Source organism: Lampetra planeri, chromosome 32 (assembly GCF_965212315.1).
Source record: "Lampetra planeri chromosome 32, kcLamPlan1.2.h2, whole genome shotgun sequence".
NCBI lineage: Eukaryota > Metazoa > Chordata > Hyperoartia > Petromyzontiformes > Petromyzontidae > Lampetra > Lampetra planeri.
Genome location: NC_136138.1, coordinates 1,059,234 through 1,082,227, shown reverse-complemented (window position 1 = coordinate 1,082,227; position 22,994 = coordinate 1,059,234). Strand labels below are relative to the sequence as shown.

The following is a 22,994-nucleotide window of genomic DNA, read 5'->3' as shown; positions in this document are numbered from 1 at the left end:
GGAACTCTATTTGCCATAGTGAGCGCCACGCGAGCTCCCTCCTGCGCCCACGTCGGTCGCCTAGCGTGCAGGAGCCGCCTCCTGGTCCTCTGAGAGAGTTCATGAATTCGAGAGTGGCTTTCTGGTGCCCCACGTTGCTCTTCCTGCCTGTCACGTTCACTCCGCATCACCACCTACCCTCCACATCCCACATCCTCTCGTCATAACTAAATCGCAATCGAAGGGTAGTCGTCTCTAATTCTACGACGCTTGTGTCCAGGTAAACAACATATCTCGAGCGGCGTAAACTGTACCGTTTCAACATTTAAGATCGCAATCATGAAGCACGTGACCAAAACTCGTAATTTGATTGAATTTACATTTTTTTCTAAATCTTCAATGGCAGCTGGATTTAGTAGTTTAATCAATCAAAGCTTTATATGATTAGAATACTCTGATAATATGGTCCACCACTTCCATAAAAATAGTATTCGGTTAAATTGCATGTACGTCCAATTCATTAATACGGGTGTTAGCGTGGCTATGTGCAGATCTCAAGTTTAAGAATGGCATTTGAACAGGATCTACGCAGGATTTGCAGGGTTTGACGCGGCACTAAATGGCACACGACTGTATTATGTGTCTTTGACCCGGGTCAAGTATTAATATAGCTTGTAATGTTCCACACGACGAGATGTCCGCGCGTATTCCATGTCTTATTAGCTCCGATAGGTTCTACATTCATTGCTCCGATAAGTTCCACATTCATTGCAATGGAAGCTATTGTAATAGCTATTTCTACAAAACCACTAATTATTAGATCCGGATTTTTATTTCCAGAACAAGTTCACAGCCAAATTTAATTTGCTGGGGTTTTTTGTACGGTCATTGGTAACTAGGCTGAGCCCATCAATATCTCTGCACTATTATCATTATTATGAATGCGCTTTGTTGCCGAGGGGTGTTTTTATTCTTCCGCGGCATGTTGCGACGTTGACTCGCGAAATCTCAAACAAGTAATTTGCTGGTCGTTTTTCAGCACCAGTTACAGTGCATCATCACCTCAGCTATGGGAGGGGGAACCAGATAACCTGTAGGAAGAACGATGCAAAACAGGGGGAGAACATAAAACATTCAGACGGAAATGAGCTCTCATCGAGATTCGAACCCAGGCGATTCTTGCTGCGAGCCGCCCTGCCGCCCATGAAACACGAATCAGTCGAGGTTCTGTTAGGACGGCAGCAGTGTCCCAGCTGGTGTCGCTGTGAGCATTCACCAGCAGCACCAACAGCACAAGCAGAACCAGCAGCATGGACTGCAGAACCAGCAGGGCCAGTAGCACCAGCAGGGCCAGCAACACCAGCAGCACCAGCAGCACCAGCAGCACCAGCAGCACCAGCAAAACCAGCAGCACCCGCAGAACCAGCAGCACCAGCAAAACCAGCAGCACCAGCAGCATGAACTGCTGCATCAGCAGCAGCAGGACCAGCAGCAGCACCAGCAGCACCAGCAGCAGCAGCACCAGCAGCAGCACCAGCAGCAGCATGAACTGCTCCATCAGCAGCAGCAGGACCAGCAGAACCAGCACCAGCAGCATCAGCAGCAGCAGAACCAGCAGCATGAACTGCAGCACCAGCAACGCCAGCAGTACCAGCAGCAGCACCAGCAGCACCAGCAGCATGAACTGCTGCATCAGCAGCAGCAGCAGCAGAACCAGCACCAGCAGCACCAACAGAACAAGCAGCATGAACCGCTGCATCAGCAGCAGCAGGACCAGCAGAACCAGCACCAGCAGCATCAGCACCAGCAGCAGCATCAGCAGCAGCAGCCGCCTTACCGCTCAGCCAGCGCGAGTCGTGCTGCTCCGTGCGAACGGGCATCCTGTGGCCCAGCGTGCGCACGATCGCGAAATCACGGCCCATGAAGTCCGAGGTGACCCCGGCGTACAACTCCTCTCCTGCACGCGACGCGGAGGGAAGTTCGCCTTCGCAAATCGCTCAACCAAACCACCGGCGTCGTCGGCGGTGCCCGAAGCGTTCTCCATTCTTGAATTCAAATGTGGATGACCGTCGGGTGCTTTGCATTCCGTTATTTTGTGAAGCGAGAAACGCGGCGTCGGGATTCTGTGGGCGCAGCCACGGGGAGTTTGTCGTCCAGCCCACGGCGCGCTGTCAGCGTCGACTCGTCAGCGGCGCGTTGGTGGGCTGCCCCACGTGAACCTGTGCTTTGACCTTAACAAAAGCGTGTACTCGATTCGTTGCACTAATGATTATTTTTTTTTATCTGCAAATCATTACGTGCGTAGGCATTCAATTGCTGATGAAAGTCACATGTCCGCTGCGTCCGCGTGACGTTCCGACCGACGGGACTGTAAAGCGCGTGACACCGGCGCTTGCCGCAAAACGTGCACTGCGACTTGTGGTGAGAAACAAAGTGCGGCGGTGAGACGCATGGCAGCAGCAGCCAGGTGCGAGCCAGGCAGCCGTGCCGGATAGCCACGGCGGGCAGCCGTGGCAGGCAGCCGTGCCGGGCAGCCGTGCCGGGCAGCCGTGCCGGGCAGCCGTGCTGTGCAGCCATGCCGGGCAGCAAACCAGGGGGGAGCCGCTGTGTTCCCACCCCAATTTGGCTTTGATTTACCCAGGAATCACCAAATAGATGACTGCAATGTAGCGATTACTGTCACGTTCATGTCATGACGAGGGTTGTTGGGGAACACATTCAATTCAACGTACTGCTGCATGAACTTAGTAATTAAAACATTTTTTGCACCACAAGTTAATCAGTATACCCCTTCCTGCAATCATCAGAAGACAAATCCTGGAGCGATGACTGTTGTTTGGCCTCATGAGTGCCAATATTTAATATCCTGGATAGCAACTAAATTGCACTTACCTACAAGAGTAGATGCAGTCAGCTGGTTGGGGTCATAGGGGCTTTTCCCTCGCCCACTCTCCAGGGAATGCCGCTCGAGGCTGAACTGCTGGTCCTGCACGGAATACGGTGCAAGCGAATCACGGCACGGAACCACAACACGGCACGGAACAACAACACGATATGGAACAAGGTACACTTGCTGGAGCCCCCAGGCCCAATGAGCTTCTCCGTTGTTGGTAATTAACCGAATGCTTTTTGGAGCATGGGCACACGGTGCCATCGTGGACTAGGAATCCACAGCGGACGTAGTGTGCACAAATGATGCTTCATTTAATCACGAAAAGGATATATACTGTATACTGAGAAGACTTTACTGAAAATAACACTGGACTGGTTTTGTGTTGCTTCATTCAGGTGTGGCCTGCGTGTCGGAACCCAGTGGTTACCCAGCGGGAACCCAGTGGTTACCCCGTGGTTACCCAGCGGGAACCCAGTGGTTACCCAGTGGTCCCCCAGTGGTTTGGGTGCCCAGTGCATACACAGTCAGTACCCAGTGGAATAAATGAAAACATCTAAATTAAATCACGACGTTTCAGGCGCAACACAGAAGAAGGACGCTTGTGTTGCGCCTGAAACGTCGTGATTTAATTTAGTTGTTTTCATTTATTTTATTTTTTACCTCCGTGACTTTACCGAAAAAACCAAAGAGTAAGAATCTTTTCAGTCACGAAAGCTTCAAATCTCGAAGTCCCCAGTGGGTTCCCCAGTGGTGTGGGCACGCACTGGGTCCCGACCAGCAAGCAGGAGCCATCTGTGAACACGGCCAACATCGCGCAGAAAAGTCTCTGAAATCGTTTCGTACAGTGCGTTGGCTCGTTACGGTTAAGAGGAATGGGCGAGGTAAAGGGGGCTTGATTAATTGCAGAAGACACAGACCCAAGCAATTAAAGCCAGTCAATTTGTAACCAGGCCAGGGAAATCGGGGGGGGCGATGCAATTAGACTGCTTGGGGACAAAGCCGTCTAATTGGGTCAGGGAGGTGAGGTGGAGACACCGGGAGGGGAGGGGGACGTGGCGTGAAGGGCAGGTAGGTTGGGTGAGGCGGCGTGCGTGTTGGGTAGGCTGTCAAATGTAACAATGCCGTGCGCATTGGGGGGTGAGCACGATGGGACGCGATGGGAGGGGTTGCGGACATGGGTGAGTGAGGAAAGTGATGGTGGTGTGGGCAGAGCAGAGAGGTGGCAAGGTAAGGTGATGGGTGCGTTGGGTAGGGAAGGGCTGGTGGCTTAAATTCACCCTGTCCACAGGATGGGCTGCCCTCTTGGTTTAAAAGTAAACTTGCCCTCGACCTTAAAGTACACTTCACCGCCATCAATGCGTGTGTTGTTATTCCCATCCGTACCCCTGGGGGGTTTGCGCACAGCGTTTCGGAGCTGTTCCCGGGTGGGCGACTGTCAGAGAAAGAGGCTACTACTCAAGGTTCGCGTAACACCAGTACCGGCTTAAGCGAGTGCGGGGACTGTAGCGTATGTTATAAAGGGGCCCTAAATAAATAAAACGCATAAATATTAAAACGTTAATTTTTAACTTGCATAGTAGGATAATTGTATGTTTTTATTTGCTATACAGCCAGATAATACGACAAATCGATATTCTTAAACACCTAGTCGTTCATAAAACTTGAAGGCAGTTTAGTACTATAGTAAAAGAGCAAGTGCAGAATCACTGAACCGGAATTTAAAGCTTGAAATCATTTAGTGCGGGGCCCGTAGCATATGCAGCTACTTTAGCTACTAGGATAATCCGGCACTGCGTAATACAGCAGCAACGCCAGCGTCAGCAGCAGCAGCAGCCAGAATAAGCAGCAGCAGCCAGAATCAGCAGCAGCAGCCACAATCAGCAGCAGCAGCAACGCCAGAATCAGCAGCAGAAGCAGCCAGAATCAGCAGCAGCAGCAGCCAGAATCAGCAGCAGCAGCAACGCCAGAATCAGCAGCAGCAGCCAGAATCAGCAGCAGCAGCAGCCAGAATCAGCAGCAGCAGCAGCAAGAATCAGCAGCAGCAGCAGCAAGAATCAGCAGCAGCAGCCACAATCAGCAGCAGCAGCAACGCCAGAATCAGCAGTAGCAGCAGCAGCCAAAATCAGCAGCAGCAGCAACGCCAGAATCAGCAGCAGCAGCCAGAATCAGCAGCAGCAGCAGCAACGCCAGAATCAGCAGCAGCAGCAGCCAGAATCAGCCGCAGCAGCAGTCAGAATCAGCAGCAGCAGCAGCAGCAACGCCAGAATCAGCAGCAGCAGCAGTCAGAATCAGCAGCAGCAGCAACGCCAGAATCAGCAGCAGCAGCAGCAGCCAGAATCAGCAGCAGCAGCAGCAGCCAGAATCAGCCGCAGCAGCAGTCAGAATCAGCAGCAGCAGCAGCAACGCCAAAATCAGCAGCAGCAGCAGTCAGAATCAGCAGCAGCAGCAACGCCAGCGTCAGCAGCAGCAGCAGACAGCAACTGGTTGAGAAGCCCTTGGGCTGGAGCTCGCTGGTCTCCGTTGGCCACGAGGTTATTATCCCCCAGATGTGGAAACTCTGAAACACGTGGGCACCGCTCACTGCGTCTTGCTGCGCGCGTTGCTATGTTTGATCTCTGGGAAGAAGCTGACATTGTGGTAAGTGTATTTCAAGGTTTTTGGGTTGGTTGTTTTTTTGTACGTGTATGTGCATTGTGGTATTAAACGCTAAGTTAAGCTGGTCTTTAAGCTGTCACTGATTAAGATTCCCTTGGTTTGCAAACTCGCTGATGTTTTTTTAACCCACCACTAATCCTTAAGAATCCAGAGTGTTTTGGTCTGACTCTACGAGCATGAGGCATTAACGTGGACCCCACATTAACACTGGACCCACATTAACACTGGACCCACATTAACACTGGATCCCACATTAACACTGGACCCACATTAACACTGGACTCTACATTAACGTTGGACCCCACATTAACACTGGACCCACATTAACACTGGGCCCCACATTAACGTTGGACCCCACATTAACACTGGACCCACATTAACACTGGACCCACATTAACACTGGACCCCACATTAACGCTGGGCCCCACATTAACACTGGACCCACATTAACACTGGACCCACATTAACAATGGACCCCACATTAGCACTGGACCCACATTAACACTGGACCCCACATTAACACATGATTCTACATTAACGTTGGACCCCACATTAACACTGGACCCACATTAACACTGGACTTTACATTAACACTGGACCCCACATTAACACTGGACCCCACATTAACACTGGACCCCACATTAACACTGGGCCCCACATTAACACTGGACCCACATTAACACGGGACTCTACATTAACACTGGACCCCACATTAACACTTGACCCACATTAACACTGGGCCCCACATTAATACTGGACCCCACATTAACACTGGACCCACATTAACACTGGGCCCCACATTAACACTGCACCCCACATTAACACTGGACCCCACATTAACACTGGACTCTACATTAACACTGGACCTTACAAAATCTCAAGAGTCTTATTTCGGCTTCCCGAGCCTTCAGCATTAACTCCATGAACATAAAACATTATCGCTCATTGCTAAGAATCAAAAGCCTAAATCTGACTATTTGCCTCAGGCATTAAGGCCAAATATTGTATTTATTATTGTTGTATATTGTTTCTATTTTAGTACGACAGAAATTGTAGTTTCATAATTGACATCTGTGTTGAAGGGGTTGCTATTTCACATATCGGTCTTCTTAGCAATTGGACGTTTTGGCGGTACACCGGTGCGCGGTAATAAAAGAAAGCAAAAAAATGTCCACAATAATTATTCTTGCGCGATTCGCAACCCCGATGTGCGTCAACATCGTTTCTCGTAGACCCTGAGTTTACTTGATTATACTTGGAATGGGACTGACCCCCCACCTCTGCCCCCCTTCCCTCCCCGAAGAAAATCGATCTGACGCACCCCGTACCGCACAACGCTACGGTCCTACACGTCCGCGCTGGTTGTCTGTCCGAGCCGCCTATCCCGCCATGCACCACTCGCCTGTCTCGGAAGTTGTACACCACCCGTGGTTGGATCAATAAAAAATATTTTACGGGAAAAAATCGTTACTCGTGCTGGCGAAGCGGTGGGAAGACGAACGTTACACGAGCGGGCTGAACACGGAGAAGCTGCACGGTCTGTCGCCGTGCAGCAGCACCCAGCCACGATGACGATTGGCTGCTCCGTGTTCCGACGGCAAGGTTTGACTCCTCGTGCCCTAGACTTGGTCGGACGGTTCCTCGATTCATTTCCGGAAGAACAAAAAATGTCTTGGCGGACGTGGTGTCACCACCGCCACGTCCGAATGGTGACAGCAGCTGCTGAATCTAAGGGCAACTTCTGATGGAGGGTCTGCAGCTCGCTCAAGGGCAACAGCGACATCGTCAGACTGCTTGATGAAGAGCGGTGTATTATGCTGGACCGATGTACCGCCAATACGTCACGTGACGACCTTTGGCAGCGCCCTCAACCCCTGCCACCCGGACGCAGGTGCCAATTCCCGGGCTGTCCCAGCGGGGACAGGTGACCACCCTACCTGGGAGCGGCGGCCAACGCGCAGGAAGGCGCAGACGGGGTTGAAGGCGCCCGTGCCGCAGGTGTAGAGGTGCGTCTGGTTGTAATGGTGCAGCACGCGGACGTGATTCCCGCAGTCCTTCTGTGCACAGCAGCAATGCAACGTGGAGTCACACACGAGACAGAGGCAAGGAGCCCCCGTGTCGCCTTCACAGACTGTCAGGACAAGTGCTGTTAACGAGCAGCACCTATGAAGGCCGGATCGGCACACGAGGGGGTGGGTGGCCAGCACCACGCCTGGCCACCTTTGTCTCCCCAGGGGCGATGTTTACACATCACACCAGGTATTCATTTGAGGCTGAATCGACCTAGGGGAGGCCCATGACCAGTTCGGATCCTGGTGTTGGCCATGAGCAGGAATTAAACTTGGGTCACTGTGTTCTTCGCGCAGCACGCTAACCACTGCCCCACCACTCCCCAAATATTTCTCATACACAGATTTTGCATTAAATCAAATACATTTTGGTAAAATTGTAGTAATTAAAATCGAAATGGACTGCCATGGGTGAATGCATATTAACTTTTGAAGCACTGCATGCATGCTTGCCAATTAATCATTTAAAGGTGGTTTTGGAATGAAATTTACAAATATGTATCCCACAGAGTATACCCAGTCTAATGTGTGAGATATCATTATACAACTGCATACTCTATTCTTTACGTATCGATGTCCATAGCTTTCGCACTGGAACCTATAATAACTTTTTTTATGTACTTAGGATTACTGTCTTCCACACAAGTTGAAATTTGAAGTTTTCAGACCGGGCAGGTGATCTGAACGTTTCCGTAACCAATGTTTCCATAGAACCTGGCTTCCAACCTGATGCATCCCTGGCATCATGATATATGCTCAAACATATTCGTGTTGAGAATAGGTTTTCCCCTTTTTTCTGGCAACAAAAGAGGTATTCAGATGTTAAAACACCAAACTGAAATCCTTTACAAGGAATCATGTCTGCATTAACCACAATACTTGTGGTCAGAATGCAAAAAAAAACCTCCTCTGATAATATATGCATTGTCTTTGAAAATGATTGGTCCACACCAGAGACAGCTTTCTTTGGAGCCTCGTCTCAAAAGGTGTTAGACCAGAGGATGCCAAAAGGCATACAGCACAAAGACAAGCATGATCAGGGTAATGAGAGCTCGGGGTGAGCAGCTACATGACATTCCTGTTGGTTTGCACACGGATATATTCCAGGATAAGGGTAAACATTTGGCCACGTTGTGGTGTTGCAGAAAGTTTCGGCGGTAGAGACTTTCAAGACAACACAGTTCGTTCAGTGCGTGAGCAAAATGATGCTCACTGCGCTGAGAGAAAAACGAATGGAACCCTCCAGTGTGGTCTGTGGAGGCCTGGAAGATACTGCCAGAACGATCCCACCAGGCACTGCCCGTGGTGGGGGCCGGATAATCAGGCTCCAAATCTGACACACGTGCACACCACTGCTACAGTGTCACATTTGTCTCGGTGTCTCAGGGACCTCCAGGGGGATGGAGTAATTCCCAACGCTCGTTTGAGCATTGATGTACTTCGATGGGCACTTTCTTCAACGGGTTCTGCTTTAGAGTCGGGAGAATATTATTAATAACAGTTTTAAGCAAACTCTGAAATGAAAATCGCACTAACAGGGTATGGCAGGCACCTATTTTGTATTTGTCTCACCAGCGACTAACGATGAGGTACAGCATGGTGTGTGCTTTGCGGGTTATTGTGTGGGCTCTCCGTACCGTCACGTCCTTCCCAGCCAGCTGGCATTCCAGCATCTTCTCATCCGACGCCGGCCAAGAAATCTGAAGCAAAAATAGAATGGGAAAGATACCCGTTGTAGTCTCTTACAAGAAGCCTCCACACGCTGGTAAACATCAGCGACAGTGATGCGAAAATAATGCAAACTGTGAACCCAATGAAACGTGCATTGCTTTTGTTTTTGAAGTTTGTCCAAGTGGGAGAAGTCATTATTTTGGATTTGAAGCCCATTGGAACACGTGATATTAAACATGCAATATTTTATTTTACAATATCTATTTTACCAGTTAATAAGGCCCACTGAGCTACGTAGCTCATCTTCAGAAGCAACCTGGCCACAAATGATAGCTCAACGAAGTGGCTTATCACGTGGACATTCATGGCAGACAAATACTCGAAACGTGCGTTGATTGTAAATGTGGAGGACTGGGAGAAAAATCCCACGCGACCACGGGGAGAGAGACATGCAAAGTCTAAATGCCGAGATAATGTAAATTGAATGAAAAACCAAATATGCAGTTTCATTTATTTTCTGATAGTCAATGATAATGTTGAAATGATCACCCCGATGTACCTGGACACCAATGTTGAGACCAGATTCGAACCCAATACTGCGACGACGCTGGTATAGTCCTGACACGGATCGTAAGGTACCGTGAGCCACGGAGGCTTGCCAGAGCGGTCGAGATGAATACAACCACATCCGCGTTGTACAAAACACACATCAAAGGCTTCTCTTCTCAAAATTTCCCATCATTTTGCTCGTGTCAAAACAACAATCAAATCCTTGATTTAAAGCGGAGTGTAAATAGACTCAGACGGGTGCTTTTCAAGGGCAATAGCAACGCAAATATGAACAGGGTGAATTTACAAAGCGCCACCGTGACATGAAACACCGCGCGCACATAAACTGATTGTGGGTGGAGAAAAATAATCATCTGAGAACGATCGGACACCACGGCATTGGTGACGCCACCTTCGCATGCACTCGGCTGGGGGTGAACGGCACATCGTCAAGCGATCGCACATCCCCAGATAATTAACTTAGTGGTGGTCTGGGCAGCTCAGAGGCCACGCACACCGACCTGGTGCCGTTGCAACTTCTTAGGACTGAATCTAGCCAATCGCCTGTGTTTCCGCACTTGATTTGGCTCAAACATGAGAGCAGTGAGAACGTGTCTAGCTGTCCTCCCATTTCATGACATTTGCACTCTTCGGTCGGGCGGATGGGAAAGTTCTGCCCCCGGTTGTGTAGACCAGAGGTCACTCGAAGAAACCTCGGTTGTGATTTCTGCATCCGTGGACCATCATCGAGCGCCAGGAGGTTGCAAATCTCAGCAACCGCCATGTTCCTTTCAAAATATATATATACAGTATCAGTGTTTGAACAGCTGATGTGCTGTGCAGATATCAACACCCATGACTGCAGTCAACTACTTAAAAGTTGTTTAATTTTTTTTGTATGTGCCAAAATGTTCCTCTGCCCAACGGGGAAGTTCTCGTCTGTTGGCGGTGCTCACGTAAAAACCTGTTTGTCAAGCTGCGGGAAGGACGTTCTCAATCATCCACTCACGGACGTGGACGCCCGGGTCACTCTAACCCGATGTGTGTTGAACTTCTTTCGCACCGTACGTAGCCAGCCATGTCAATCGGAGGTGTGGGGGAAGGACAAACTAAACACAAAATCAGTTCTCAGGAAATGAGTTTTCAATCTGGATGATTTAAAAGTGCACAGCTCCAGTGGCTTCCTAATATCGGAAGTAAGAGCGTTCCAGACGGCCGCAGGGGCGCATCTGGAATCGCACGATGCGGTTCGATGGCGAGCCAGAAGCTGCTGCTCCTGCGAAGATGACCGCAGTTTGTGTGATGGCGTACACTCCTTGACGAGATCAGCAAGGTATTGTGGTTCATTTGTGGCAAGCACTCTGTGTGTAATGAGTGTGATAGCCCTAAGAGGGAGGGAGGGTGCGGGAATTCTGCTGTGCACTTGTACGATGCGACGGTGCAGCCCTGCATTTGGTTGTGCACCTGAAACGACTTGACCTGGCACGCACTGCACACCATTGTGGGGTTTTAATGGTGAGGAGAAACAAAACTAGTTCCAGTCGTGAACCGAGTGGTATTCTCTCCTATATTTATATAAGACTAATTTAAATGTGAATAATTTAATGGGATTCAGCAGGATTGGATTTACTTGCGGTGACAAATATTATTGCATTGGTACTTCAACATTAAGAGCAAAGCATCAGAATCTTTATTTAAACTGCAAACATCCCATGAGCTATGAAGCTCTTTTTCACAAATGTCCCGTCGAAAGTTACAACAGCAAACAATACAAACACCAATATGAGTGCAAAGTATAGGAACGCTAAGCAAGTCACTAAATATTAATGTACAAGTATAAATTGCATAAGTACATCAATTCATGCCGATATTTCAACACCAAATGTAATCTTGGGCAAGGCAGCAAAACAAAAAGAGTCCCAGACCACACCAAGACAACACACAGTCCCTCGATAAAATTGCACGTTCGCATTGAACTATCGATAGATACATGGAGGGTGGAAAACGTCTATTTATAAACCAGTGAGTGTAATCTGGTGTGGTTAGTGCACTGCACCTTGTACCCAGTTACCCTGGCCACAGCTAACACGCATGGCGGAGTGATATGTTCACTATCACACTTAGCACGCTTGGCACCGTATGGTGCGAAATAATTCAACATAGAGCTGGGCAGTATATGCACAAAGCGTCCACTTGACTCATGCATTTCCCGCTTGCTTACATACTCCAGCTACTTTCAATATTTCCCACCTTCGTGTCATGTATTTATACTTATTTTACAACTCAAAAGAACTACGGTCACCTTAAGAAGTATGTATTTTATAACTAAGCATATTGGGGCGCCGCGGTGGCGAGATGTTAACTACCTCGCCTGGTATGCAGGAGGTCGTGGGTGCTATCCCGACCCTAACGCCAGCATATTTGGAGTTTGCATATCTCTCTCCCCGTGGTCACGTAGATTTTTCTCCGAGTCCTCCGGTTTTACCCTCAACATTTAGAATCAACGTGCGTTTAGAGTATTTGGCTGCTGTAAATTTCAACATGATAAGCCACTTTGTTGAGCTCTCATTTGTGGCCAGGTCGCTTCTGAAAGAAAGAGCTACACAGCTCTGGCAAAACAATATATATTCTTTAAAAGTTTGTAGTATTTGTTTCTGACTTTGCTGCACTGCAGCATTCACAATGCGACGTGTATTTATAAACCTCTCGTTTGCCACATTGAGCGCCGGGCGCGTTGTCTCCCCCATCGGAGACGCCTCTGGTGGCTGCACTCTGCCAGCAGCGGCTTTGATTTCACGTTCCCTGAAACGCCGAGCACAATCACCACGCATGACAGCCCTCTTGGGGCCAATCGGCTATTATTAAGGCCATGACATATGTCAACGGGCAGCCAATTAGTGGCACGTTGACAGGACCTTGGGTGCCATTTTCTCTGCCATGTTTAACAAGCCGACCCAAACAGGGCTTATCGTGGGATGCTATTTAAAATGTGTATGCTGGATTTGTAACACTACGGTTTATATATAACGTTCAACGAAAATATCCCCGTGAGGGCATTCATCACCAACGTGTCATGTCTTCCTCTCTTGCCGCTTGTAAAATATGTTTTGTAATTAACCCTATTTTTAAAATTACACGGGTTGCTGTAATTGCAAAAAAACAAAGCAATGCATAACCAGTAAGAGAGAACAACAACTTGACATCATGGAAGAGGACAGGATACCCACCCACACTTTACCCCACCACACAATACCCTTCCAATCGACGAACTATGCGATGTCCCCATTTAAACGGCTCAGTGGGTAGAGGCGGGGGGGGGATTAAGAAACTTGCTTTTCGCCAAAGAGTGCGTAGAGAGACACATCTAATTTTGCCACGAGTATTCAAGAGGTTGGGCAGAAATTGCGGTTTCACGCCTGGATATGATGCCTCCTCGTTCGATCGCCCAATCAGCAGGTTTGTGCACCCACCTTCGTGTGTCCACGTGTGATGTTGTCAAGGGCCAGGGAGTACAGGACATCCTGGCCACCCACAAACAAGCGGCCCCGTTCCTCATCCAGCAGTAGAGTGCGGTGGTCACTTGAGTTGAGGTCACGCAGGGTCACAGAGCTGTTGGAGGCCTGCAAGTCTGGGTCGGGGCGGGGTGGAGCAAACAAGAGGTGTGGGGGGAACGTTATACATCGGCGGCTCGATAAAAGCAAGCAGCTTGACCGCCACGTAGATGTGCGTGTTGAACTTCGTTCGCACCGTACTTAGCCAACTGCGCGTATTTGGAGGTGCAAAAAAAAATACGCAATCGGAGGTGCAGCATTACGAATACAGAACACAGGTGGGGTCAATTGATACTGCACAGATAATTATATTGCGGATCGCGAAACACAACAAAGGGATGGGTTTTTGTTTGAACATGTTGGGGATTTACTGAGTTTGAAGCCCAATGTCAGACCTATTTTTCAGATGTCTTTTTTACTATAACTTACACTTTCAGTGATTACAAACTATAACTTACACTCCGTAATAACTGAACGTGTTTTTCCTGCTGACAAAAGTGACGTCGCACGATGCCGTTTGAGACCACGTGGCCGGGGGTGGAGTGGCGCACGTGTTGTGACGTCATGTGTTGACTGGCATAAACACATTCCTGCGGAGGGAGCTCGTAGGAACGTTGGGTTGCTCGGTCAATGGCCAGGGTCAACGGCGGCATGGTGTATTCCGCAAATATGCCCGACTATGAGGGCGGGCACAAGCCGGCGTGAGTAGGTTAAACGTTGAGTTTTATAAGGGCACCACGGGTGACCAGCCCCTCCCACACCCTACCCAGCCCCACCCAGGCCCTCCCCACCCTCCCCACCCAGCCCCTCCCCACCCTCCCCTCCCCACCCAGCCCCTCCCCACCCTCCCCACCCAGCCCCTCCCTGCACGACGGACGGACGGACACAATAATCCCCTGTGGGCTAGTGGAACCAGTGGGTTCCTACCAGTATTACCACCCCACACTATTGAGCATTGCACGCACTGAATTGTCAATTGCCAGTGACGCAAAGATGGCATGTGAAGTAAGTATTTTTACAAATTCATTCTCTTTTACTTAACATTACGTTGGTGTGTGGATGAGTTGTTGTTATCCCCCCCCCCCAAACACCCCAGCGAGCAAGCTCAGCCATGCACGGAGAATTGTGTGACATTCGTGACCCTCGCCTTGCATTCCCACGTCATTCCTAAAAAAACGCCCGAAATTCTCTCTTCCAAAGAGCATCATTACATCAGCGCCACGTTTGGGCTGCGGGGGCAGCAGGAGGGGCTGGGGCACATCCTCCCAGCTGCGCATGCACGGCGCATTCCCGCTGGCGGGGAGTGACAGGTAAATGGAGACGCGGGGCCGCACTCAGACGCGCGCAGGTGGCAGTGTCGCCAGACGGTGAACGCACCGCCAGGTAACACAGCGCGTGCGTGTGTCTGTGTGTGTCTGTGCGTGTGTGTGTTTGTGCGTGTGTCTGTGCGTGTGTGTGTCTGTGTGTGTGTGTCTGTGTGTGTGCCTGTGTGTGTCTGTGTGTGTATGTGCGTGTGTCTGTGTGTGTGTCTCTGTGTGTGTCCGTGTGTGTGTGTCTGTATGTGTGTGTATGTGTGTGTCTGTGTGTGTGTTAGGCTGGCCTGCCTACGATCCATCCTGGGTTTAACCAGGCTGGATTGTGTGATGAGCTCACAAATCCTTGAAAGATCTGGGCAAAGTCCCATCGGTGAGCTCCTCCGGCAGGCAAGGCTGCGTTGGCTGGGTCATGTAGCCCGCATGCCCAGCTACCGCATGCCTAAACAGCTTTTGTTCGGCCGGATCGAGGGGGCTAAACGGACGCGGCACGAGCTAGACAAGAGATGGAGTGATGTGGTACAAGAGGACGTGGAGCTGAGTGGACTTGCCGATGACTGGTACCAGCGGTGTCAAGATCGGCCTCTGTGGAGGAGGCTCATGAAGGACGCTACTGGGCAATTGGAGGCAGTCGCCCTCCAACAACAACGGAGGGCGGAGGAGCGACGCTCACAACAACGAGCGGAGCGCCGGGTGGCTAAAGCACAGCAAGTTGGTACAGTAGGGGGCACAGGTGGTGCATCAGCCAGTCATCTCGGTCATCTCGGTCAGTCGACCCGTGGCACCTGGGTCTGCCCCTTGACCTCCTGCCAGCGGGCGTTCGACACTTCACGTGGCCTCAAGGTGCACATGGCCTGGCACAAGCGTCGTGGTGACGTCACCGCCACTTAGTGGCGAATGGCGGTTGTTGTTGTTGTGTGTCTTAGTGGCGAATGGCGGTTGTTGTTGTTGTGTGTCTTAGTGGCGAATGGCGGTTGTTGTTGTTGTGTGTCTGTGGCGAATGGCGGTTGTTGTTGTGTGTCTGTGGGTGTGTGTGAACCCCTCCTCCAGTCCCTGCAGGGAGCGGTGGCGTAATGGTGAGCGCTCAGTGTCGCTGCAAACCCGGCGACCCGAGTTCGATTCCCGCTCACGGCCAACACCAGTGACGATTATTTGGTCCTGGGCCTCCCCTAGGTCGACTCAGCCTCAAATGGAACGACGGGGCGTGGTTCTGGCCACCCATCCCCTCGTGTGCCACAGTGGCGGCCCTCATAGGTGCTACTCGCTAACAGCACTTGCCCCAAACAATATGGCTACACGGGGGATCTTTGTCTTTGTGTGAACCCCTAGCGCAGCCCGGAGCGTTCTCTCTCTACCCCCCCTGGGAATCGCGGGGTACATTTACACGCATGGCGAGCCGCGGGGATTAGCGGCGCGGCTAAATAAACAAAAAGGGATTTAAAAAACGGAGGGGGGGGGGGTAACTTCCCAAAAGGGGAAAACAATTTGGGATGGGTAATTAGCTTCCAAGCTCACTCCAGTGTGAGGGTGTTTGAAATGTTTCTAAACTGAACGTGAAAAGACGATCCCAGCGGTGTACGAACGTCGAGCATGTTTAAAATAAAAACTAGAAATGGTTCGGAGATTGTCGTGATTTTAAGAGACGAGCAGATATCCACGACCTTTAATAGCGTATCGCTCGCTGCTGGGACGAAGGCCCTCGCTGCGAGGCGTGGGGTCGTTTGACTTTGCTTCACCGACGCCGATCAGCGCGGGTTGGAGAACGGATGGCCCAGGACCGGCTCAGATGTCCCTTTGGCAGTGGCCGGGAATTGGCCGCGCTGTGCGCAAACCACTGCGCCTACACCGCCGCATTAATAATATGAACAATGAATAAAATAACCCCCCATGAGAACATACTGCAATAAAGCAATGGTATTGTCGTTTCCACGATACCGTTAGAAATATGCTTATATGTGAGTACTAAACAAATCAACAACATTCCAACTTTATTGATTCATTTCCTAAATCGTATGGCCGTTATCTCTATTTAAGATATATACAGTATTTTAAAGTAGAGTTGAGGTATTTTATTTTTTATTACCAAATATATATTTTGTACTTTCCAATGTAATAATCCAATTTAATACCAGCCGTAATACCAGTTGACGTCTCACCTTGTATCCTCTCCCTTATCCATGACCACACGCTTCAGAGCCTCAATTATCCTTCAGTGTTCCTCAATTATTTCGCTACCCCCACAATGTGGTGAGAGAAGGGAAGGGGAGCCATTTGTAAATCCGAGACCAACCACAAGATAATAACATTCATTATAATTTATTCTGTACTGCAAGCCTGCAAAATTGGTTCTGAACACATCTGTTCCATGCGAATGCTTCAAATGTTATATTTTACTCGTGCTTTATTTAAAATAACACAACTTAATGTTTACAAACTACTTCGGCACCATGGGTGGCTATGAGATGTTAATTACCTCGCCTGGTATGCAGGAGGTTGTGTGTTCGATCCCGACCCTGACGCCTGCTGTATATTGGGAGTTTGCATGTATCACTCCCCGTGGTCGTGAGGATTTTGCTTTCTGTCCTTCGGGTTTCCCCTCCACATTTAGCATCAACAACACGCGTTCAGAGTATTTGGCTGCTTTACATTTCCACATGATAAGCCACTTCGTTGAGCTCTCATTTGTGGCCAGGTCGCTTCTGAAAAGAGCTACATAGTTCAGTGGGCCTTGCCTGGTTAAAAAAACATTGCTTTGTTTTCAGTTTAGTTTTACTTCATGCGCGAGAACAATCGTGCAGGCTTAGCTCTCCCGGCATTGCTCCTCCGCCATTGCTCCTCCGTGCGCTGGCGCCGTCCACCGATTGGCCTGCTGCCTGCGCGAGAGCCCCCCCAACGAGGGGGACGCGGGCGGCCCGCGCGGCTCCTCGTCCACCGCCCCAGCACCCAGAACCAGTTCGACCGCCCGCGAAAAACTCAACACTGGTCACGTGACCTGGAACTTTTACATTGGCGGTTCGGATTTGTGTTTGTCATATGCATCATGAAAACAAGACCTCACGGTACGACAGGATTCCCACCCCCTTTGTGTGTTGCAGCGCTGTGGTGTGTTTACCTGCGGTGTGTTTACCTGTGCCGCACTGAACTGCCTTCACATCGTTTGAGCACGGCCCACGTTTTTTGGTAAAGTATTTTTTTGTTATTATATCCTCGTTTTGCACGCACCAAACAGCTCTTCCGAACAGAGGCAGTGAGTGCAAATCGTGGCATTCCGAAAATAAAACTCGCCTTTGAAAAGAGGCGTTATGTTCGCCCGATTAGTGATGACAGAGTCACACGTTCACCAGAAAGTATATGGTGCAAAACTTGGAATGTGTCCAAAACAAAATAAGCCTCGTAAATTGGTTTATACGGCAATTACAACAACGTGCATTACGTGAAATCATGAGTCACCATCAGCCAACTGGTCTATACAAATAACAAGGTGACCATCTACTCAGACCATTGATGCTTGAACAAGTCTAAACTAAACTCTCCATATATTTTGTTTTACCAGGTAAGGCCCACTGAGCTGCATAGCTCTTTTTCAGAAGCGACCTCGCTATCACAAATGAGAGCTCAACGAAGTGGTTTATGATGTGGAAATGTATAGCAGCCAATTACTTTAAATGCACGTTGAAAAACCGGCGGACCCAGAGAAAAATCCACGCGACCACGGAGAGAGACACGCAAACTCCAAATATACAGCAGGCATCAAGGTCGGTATAGAACCCACGTCCTCCCGTATACCAGATGAGGTAGTTAACATCTCGCCACCGTGGCATTTTTCCAGCCTACCTAGGTGCCAGGTGACTTACATGCTGCTAAAATAGTGCTGAAACTCAGTGAACCTTGGATAAGCAAAACATTATCAATATTTTTTACCTACTTTCACGTCTTAAATTTCACATACAAACATATCCCAAAGCGTTATATGCAAATATACCTATGAATTATGGATGTTACTTACTCACGATATACAATTTCACATTTTGTCAGACAGAATTCTCCCATAACAATTTTAAATGACCCAGCATATATGCAATTCGCAAGTCAAACGAATGGATTTAGGCTCCTAGAAAGTAAAGCGCAGTGCAACGCACAACTACTCGGACCTTTAATCTTGAATAGCGTATTGTGCAATGTCTGTAGAGAAACTTCCGGGGGTAGATTTCCAGATGGCTGCAGTATTGTTCACTTGCAGGCAAACTTCCATTGTGTAGTCATTGCGTCTGTACTGAGGAGCCAGTAGTTAAATGTGAGAGTATCCTCTTACCACTCCTGGTTGCTGCATTGTTATCATTTACATACAATGCAAGCGAAGCAGTCCCCTTCAGGATGTCATCTGTGACTAACCGAATATGATTACACTATGTAACACAATCTTTGTTCCTGGGTATTAAGTGTTATTTCGTAATTGCTTATGCCTAAAAAGTATAGGAAATGGCTATTATTCCCCACAAACTTTGCGTTTGTAACCAGGACAGTGATATTTTGAAATGTATCTATTTTCAATGATGAAACGGCCGAAATTGTGTCTTTTCGTTCACATAAAGTCAGAAAAAAACATGTGAATCAAAATTAACATGTATTTATACTAAAGTAATAAAAAATTACTACAAAAGATTTAGAAGTGGGTAGTTTTTCGAGATTTACGATTATACTGTAAATCACTTTCACGAATCAGACCCCAAATGTAGTCTCCCATCATGTTCTCATTATGCTGTCCTTGGTAGTGGCGTTCAAAGTCCAGTATACCCTGGTGGAAGCGCTCGCCTTGCTCCTCCGAGTACGCTCCCATGTTCTCCTTGAATTTATCAAGATGAGCATCAAGGATATGGACTTTGAGGGACATCCTACAGCCCATTGTACCGTAGTTCTTCACCGGAGTCTCAACCAGCTCCACGTAGTTTTCGACCTTGTGATTGCCCAGGAAGCCACGTACCACTGCGACAAAGCTGTTCCAAGCCGTTTTCTCCTCACTAGTGAGCTTCTTGGGGAATTCATTGCACTCGAGGATCTTCTTTATCTGCGGTTCAACGAAGACACCGGCTTTGACCCTTGCCTCAGACAGCTTAGGGAAGAAGTCTTGAAGGTACTTGAAGGCGGCCGACTCCTTATCTACAGCTCTGACAAATTGTTTCATAAGGCCCAATTTGATGTGCAGTGGTGGCATCAGCCACCAGTGGCTCCCACTTGACAATGTTCCTTCCCACAGAGTCCGCTGTGGCCAGTCCCGACTGTGGTAGTGCGCCTTGGTGTCTAAATCTTTTGTAGTATTTTTTTATTACGTTAGCATAAATACATGTTAATATTAATTCATATGTTGTTTTTATCTGACTTTATGTGAACGAAAAACATTGTTACACAGTGTAATCAGAAGGCATGCCCACAGGCAACAGTTCATCCACACGATTCAATTTAAAACCACGTGCTGCTGAAACATGGCTTTCGTTATTTTAATAAATCACCTGCTTAATATGTGTCAAGTTTGTGTAACGAGGTGAGAACTCGACAGACCAGAATCGCATCACTTGCAAGCGTGACCTGGGCCAGCACGGTTACAAGACGAAAACAAATCGGATTAAGTAATCAGCACGTTACAAATTACAGAGACGTTCCAGATGAGGCGTGACATTTGTGCCAAATGCAATAAGGTAATGTATTTTAAAGTTCACGAGAGATTTAATTTGAGTCACAGTGGCCAATGAGGGGGGCACTGTGTTCTCTGGGTTAGACCCGCCAATCTGTAATCCATCTGATGGGGCATTGACCCCCTAGGCATCAATTTTCAAGGAACAATGCCTTTTTTGTGGCGAGCTGTCAAAAAAACATGCCGCTCTCTCCTGGCTAACTAATCCTTAAAACATCTGCGGACGGAGCAATTCCACAGTGACCCCGCCCCCCGCGACTCTGCTCGCGCGGTATTTCGCTGCTGTCAAACGCGGTTAGTCACTTGGGTGGTGATCACGGGGCCCAGTGTCACAATCGCACGCATCGCACACTCCCCCCCCCCTCCGTGTCCGCCCCTGTGGCCCACAACGCAACCGCTGCAACGCCACACGTGGCTCGTTTTGCTGAGTGCTGAGGGATGAGGCGTCACCCCCCCCCCCGCCTCTTAGCCGGTCGCAGTCACATTTATTTCGTGCGTATGCTGAACTTCTCTCGCACCGTACGTAGCCAACCGTGCTAATCGGAGGTGCGGGGGTAGGGGAACAATTTCGATGGTGACCTAAGGACCATAATGCATTTTTTAGGGAGCTCCTGATGTTTGTTTGCAAAATGCACACACACGCGTGTGTGTGTGTGCTGTTTACAATTTGAGACATTTAGCCACGGTAAAAAACGTGATTGATTTTTTTTTTCATAATTCATTGGGAAAAGGTTTTGCTGGCAATATTCCTGCTTGGATACATGGCTGGCACGTGGTCACGTGCGCGTGCCCGGCGGGGACGTCACCGCACACATCTACGTGATGACGTCACTCGCAGTCCCCACATCCACCCTCCACCCTGGACGTGTATCCCGCGGAAATATGTGGGATACGCTGTCATATCTTATACTACACCAAAACAAGTTTTCCTTGCTGGCTGGCTCACGCCCTTCCTTTTCTACCGAGCCAATGACTTCTCTTCCTAAAGTATCTTCAATCCCGCCCGAGTGTCAATCGTTTCACTTAGAAACACGCGTTTGTAGTATTTGGCTGTTATAAATTTCCACACAATAAGCCACTTCTTTGAGGTATGATTCGTGGCCGGGCCGCTTCTGAAAAAAAAAATATATATAGCTCAGTGGGATTTACCTGGTAACATAAAATAAAATATTTAATTGTTTTAGTTTAGTTTCTTATTCCCCTGCAATCGTTCTGTTTTTTTCACTGTCCCTCTTAATGTGCATGCCCTCCCCCGTGTGTGCATTGCCCTGCGATGCGGTCGCATTTAGACATTTCTTATGAACCCTATTTTAATTGTGAAATGTAAACCTATGCCAAAACATTGCGTTATTTTTCTCCACCGCTTTGTAAAGCTACACACCACGTTCACGATTCATGCATGTGCAGAGGAAAGGCGAGGAGACGGCTATGGGGAGGCAGCACAGCATCAGGCCTCAATGACAATCTCAGCACGAAGGAGGAAGAGAGAGAGAATAACCGCGTGGAATTATTCTTTGCAGACTTTACGTAATTATATATACGATCATTATTTAATACATCCAACCCCTCGTCTATGAATTCTGTAACGCGCAAAGGCCACAAAGGCGCAAGCTGTCCGGCACTATTTCTGTTTTCCAAGGCTCCCCAAAGATTTTCAAAGAATCCGTCGGTCAGATGCTTAATTTATAACCAAGTGAGAGCCCGTGGCAAAAACTGATCTCTTTCGCGTGAATAAGAAAACACAAGATGATGGAGGATGTATAAAAGGGACTGATTAATATTTATATCTATTTTTTTAGGATGCAGCATACGAATTCATATATTATGCACAATTACAACAATCAGAATCAGAATATTTATCTATACTGCAGGAGGAATCCGATGAGCTCTAAAGCTCTTTTTCACAGATGTCCAGTAGGGGCATGGGGTAAGAACGTTACAACGACAAACAGCACAAACACACGATAGTAGTGCAAAGGACAAGAAAGGTAAACAAATCACCCAAACACAAACGAATACAACACGAAACCATCCCCATCCTACCAGGCAAAGCCCACTGAGTTATTGACTTATTTTTGAGAAGCAACCTAGCCACAAATGACAGACGCTCAACAAAGTGGCCCATCATTTGGACATTCATAGCAGCAAAATCATCTAAACAATCTCAATGCACGTTTTATTTATTCTCAACTGCAATGAAGTGGAGGGGGTGTCACGAGAAAGTATGAGATTAGCAGAGTTGTCCTGGGATCATCCACCGTCTTAGAAAGTGACCCGCGGCCTGCGCAGTGTTTGGGCGTTGAACCCCGGCTGGTCTGCACTTGAGCGCGACGCGCCTCGCCGCCGAGCATGGCAGGCGACTGCAAGCGACTCACTGGAGCCCTGGCTGTCTGTCAGCTGCTGACGCTACAAATCCCCGTTTATCTGCAAAAGATCAAAGTCGCTGCAAATCTCATTATCAGCGGATCCCTCTCACGTTATCTCCACGAGTGAGAGATATGAGATGACATTGAAATCCCCTTTCGATCCACGGCTTTGAAAAGGGCCACCCCCGTGCTTTTGCTGGTCATGGGACACTTGCGAGACCGTAGCTCGCGCTCACGCTGAGACACGCCACCCATGCTG

The 22,994-nt window shown here is 48.8% G+C and overlaps 1 protein-coding gene across 5 annotated transcripts in view; it reads right to left on the bottom strand.

Moving 5' to 3' along the window:
• LOC144729273 (semaphorin-3A-like) overlaps positions 1–22,994 on the bottom strand; it is a 158,000-nt gene that overhangs the window by 24,791 nt on the left and 110,215 nt on the right. For all 5 annotated transcript variants that reach the window (XM_078609404.1, XM_078609403.1, XM_078609405.1 and 2 more), the window contains exons 3-7: positions 13,287–13,444; positions 9,234–9,296; positions 7,465–7,584; positions 2,872–2,965; positions 1,817–1,936 (exon numbers count right to left, since the gene is read on the bottom strand). In XM_078609404.1, the coding sequence (XP_078465530.1) occupies positions 1,817–1,936; positions 2,872–2,965; positions 7,465–7,584; positions 9,234–9,296; positions 13,287–13,444 (555 nt within the window). The remainder of the gene's footprint in view (positions 1–1,816; positions 1,937–2,871; positions 2,966–7,464; positions 7,585–9,233; positions 9,297–13,286; positions 13,445–22,994) is intronic.